Source organism: Elephantulus edwardii, unplaced genomic scaffold (assembly GCF_000299155.1).
Source record: "Elephantulus edwardii isolate Elephantulus edwardi_28Jun2011 unplaced genomic scaffold, EleEdw1.0 scaffold00030, whole genome shotgun sequence".
Classification (NCBI taxonomy): Eukaryota; Metazoa; Chordata; class Mammalia; order Macroscelidea; family Macroscelididae; genus Elephantulus; species Elephantulus edwardii.
In genome coordinates, this window is record NW_006399780.1 from 21268924 (window position 1) to 21272964 (window position 4041).

A 4041-nucleotide genomic window follows, 5' to 3' on the forward strand; every position below is an offset into this window, starting at 1 on the left:
GTTCATCCTGGAGAGGGCGAAACCAGGCTGCTTTTTGGAGGCAAGAACTCTGACATATTTTGGGCATACATTTTGGCCATTTCTTGGAGAGAGACCTCATGCTTTGGAGGGTGGAGGGACAGCACAAAAGTAGAAGACCCTCTATGAGATGAATATGAAACAGGTGTGTCAGAAACAATTAGGGTTGGCTCAGTATAACAACAGCAACAACAACTAGTATGTATTGGTATCTGACAGTTTAAGACATAGTAAAAGAAAACACACATTAGAGAATTTATATAATTTGGCAACTTAATTTTAATGGTCTATATTTGATATTATAAAAGATATGAGGTGAGACATGCATAAGAAAAATATTAATTACAATATTAATTACTTCATCTTATTATTCTTTAGATATTTTCCACAGAAACAATTTTGTTTTTTTCACTCAGCAAAATGGTATTTAATCTAATTTAATCACTTTAATTCTATTTGGGAATGAACAGTGAATAGTAACTGATATTAAAAGAATTTTCCTAAATATTGTTAAAGTTAATAAATGTGTAATATTTTTTATCCTAATGCAAAATTTCTTACTAAAATATAATGGAAAACATAGACTATATTTGTTTTTTGGTTCATATACTATAAGGACTTCAATGAGTATTTGTATGTTACTCATGACTTACTGACATGATCAAGTTCTAAAGATCTGTCATAGAGTGGATATTAACATTGTGAGAAAATTAAAAGTTATTATTACATCAGATGACAAAGTTGGCTATGACTTTATAATTGTATAAATGTTCAATTACATCCTGATATAACTGCCAAATCACTGATATTGGTTCTACCAAGTTCCCACTTAACTGTGTGGCATCATAGCCAATGTTAATCTATCTTCATACCTCAACGCTGGCTGTCTCTTATCATGTAAGAGGTAGGTAGTAACTTTTTACAGTTTTCTTTTTATTTTATTTTATTAATTTTAATGAACATTTACAGAGATTTTGGATTTCCATTCATTCATTGTTGCATTTTTCTCCCTGACCTGACCACACCTCCCCCCGAGTTTGCTCTTCTCTTTGAAAAGTAAAATTCCTTCATTGCTATACAGTGTCCACCCCCTACACTCCACTATGTTTGTTTGTTGTTGTTGTTCCACTATGTTTACAATTGTTAAATATGCAAAGCTCAAAAAAAATGCAAAGCTTCATGTTACATGATAATTAAAAAATATAAGTGAGGACTAAATGTGCGTTTATGTAGTCAGCTGTTTGTTCATCTTGTTCATCTGCTAGCCTAGCCTAGTTGTCCAGGTTCAGCTAATTTTTAAAAGAGGATTCCTTTGTGTTAACCTGTGAAAGGCTTCTTTCACTTCTTTGTTTCTCAAGGTATAGATGATAGGATTTAGAGCGGGAGTGACCACTGTGTACATGAGGGCAGTTGCTTTGTCTGTTCCTGGAGTGTGGGAATTCTTGGGTTGGATATAAGTGAATAAGGAAGTTCCATAGAACAGACAGACAACCAGGATATGAGAAGAACAAGTAGAAAATGCTTTCCGTCTACCTGCTGCTGAGGGGATTCTCATGATGGTTTTGATAATTCGCATATAGGAACACAATATAAAAAGACAGGGAATCACGATAAAAAGCATGGAGAGAGCAAACATCACAATCTCATTGAGAGAGGTATCAACACAAGCAAGTTTCATTACTGGCATGATGTCACAAAAAAAGTGCTGAATCTGTCCTGTTCCACAGAAGGGCAAAGTAAAGACCCAAGTGATCTGGGCAGATTCCACCATCACTCCTGTGGTCCAAGATGCTGCAGCCAGTTTCAAACACACACCAGGGCCCATCATGAGTGTATAATGTAGTGGGTAACAAATGGCTACAAAGCGGTCATAAGCCATGGCTGCTAGCAGACAACATTCTGTCAGTCCCAATATGGCGAATATATACATTTGAGCTGCACAGCCTGCTAAGCTAATGGTCTTGGTCTCTACCAGCAAGTGCACTAGCATCTGAGGCACCACACTGCTGATATAACACATTTCCAGAAAGGAGAGATTCACCAGGAAGAAATACATGGGAGTGTGCAGGGAAGGAGTGACCCAGATCAGGCAAATGATGATGAGGTTCCCTCCCACTGTAAACAAGTAGATAAGTAAAAACAAAACAAAGAGTAATGGCTGTAACTCTGCTAGAGAAGAAAAAGCCACAAATGTGAATCTGGTGCAAAGGGACTGGTTTTCACCCATCAAAGGCTCAGAGATAGACATCTGTGGGGATAAAAAAGAGGTAATAGATACTCACTGGAATTCTGTCCCCCTAATAGATCTTCTGTAAACATCAATCAAAGAAATTTTCCTGGGACCATTGATCTGATCTGAAAAATTAAGATTCTGGATTCCTTCTTAAAAATCATTCAAAGTAAATTTCAGTTAAAAAATATAGATGCCACATTTTGATTTGTATATCTTATGCTTTAAAAAAATATATTTAGATAAAATCTGCTAGTATTCTAGTTACATGCACATGATATTATGTAAGTAAAATATTCTAATTATAGAGAAAAAATATGCCACTTAAGCACATGAGCAAAATACAATTATTGAAATATTAAAAATTCTATATCCTTTAATTATCATAATTTTAAAGAGTATGTGTATCCTGTTAATTACATGTATATTTACCTACATATTTTTATTTGAGCACAGTAAGTTAGTTACTAGAAAGCCAAAATTCAAATATATCAAAGTTAATAGAATTTCTTTTTTAGTTAATTTAAATTGATATAATATTATGAATAGAGGCTTCACCAAGATTCGTACATAAACTTACTTTTTGTTATTGAGCTTCTATATTTTTCAGAATGAACTAGGCAGTATTTCTAACCTTACCACAGACCATAGGGATTACATTCAATGTAAGGCTTAATTGTCTCTCTCTCTAGAGAAATTTGTACAAAAACATTAACAAATGCTTGAAATGTTTGGGTTTCATTTCTTGACTACATTTTCTAATGATAATTTATTGATGCAAATTTCATCACTTAAATTTTCAATCTTTAAAATTGAAAATTTCTAGTAAATAACCATCCTGTACTTTAAAATAAATGGCCTTTATGGATCTTTGCAATAGTAATCTTCTTAAACTTCTCTCCGTTTCTATACTTTTTTCTGTGTTTACAAGCCTATTTATGTCTGGAGTGTTGTTAAAGACTAATTGTGTGTATAATAACCCTATATGGCCTGCAAAGAGGCAGATGACTTTTTTTTATATTTAATGTTCTTATTTGCCACTTATTCTAAAAACTTAATATTTTACACGAAAATAATGTTAGAAACAGTAAACTTTACCAAAAGGTACTGAATTTCAAGCCAAGGGATTAACCAGAAAAGTGCAGATCTGAGGGCCAAAACTGCTACAAAAGGCCAAAACTGCTACAAAAATCATATCATTTTATAATCATTCCTTATCAGAAACAAAAACTTGTTCACATGTTTCTGTGACAAAGATAAAATAACAAATGCTCACCTTCATTGTGACATGAACAAAATAAACTACTCGAAATAGGTCTGTTATTTCATTGAGTAAATCCCTTGAAGAATTAAAAAAAAAGTAATATTTCATTTTTAGATATATCCACAGCACATATATACACAAACACATCCACATTAACTTTATATTTCTTAATATTTTAAAAATTGTTCCATCTCTGTTAGAGATAAGATATAATATGCAGAAGACATTCATAATTGCTTTCTCAGTAGTAGTGTATTATATAAGTAAAAATCAAAACTTAAATGTAAATTATGCTTCATAGGAAGCAAGCAATCTTGATTCAGTATTTTGGTTCCCATTGTCGATGTTAATGTTTTTGTGCTAATGATACTGTCCATATTTTTTTTTTAACGAGAAAAGAGAATGCAGTCCACTACAAAATGGACTTAGACAGTTCCCAGTGGCTGTAGAAATGATGGGCAAGAAACAGAAAAAAGTCAAACAGAGCTGTCTCACAAGCTTTCTGGAGTGTGTACTCATACTCAACATC

General features: G+C 33.1%; 1 protein-coding gene across 1 annotated transcript; it reads right to left on the reverse strand.

The window, feature by feature from the left end:
- Positions 1 to 1303: 1303 nt before the first annotated feature.
- LOC102858309 (olfactory receptor 10C1-like) lies at positions 1304 to 3530 on the reverse strand. Its single transcript, XM_006883995.1, has 2 exons — positions 3525 to 3530; positions 1304 to 2266 (listed from the first exon to the last, which is right to left on the reverse strand). The coding sequence occupies exons 1-2, from the start codon at positions 3528 to 3530 to the stop codon at positions 1304 to 1306; spliced, it is 969 nt and encodes a 322-aa protein (XP_006884057.1).
- Positions 3531 to 4041: the final 511 nt, after the last annotated feature.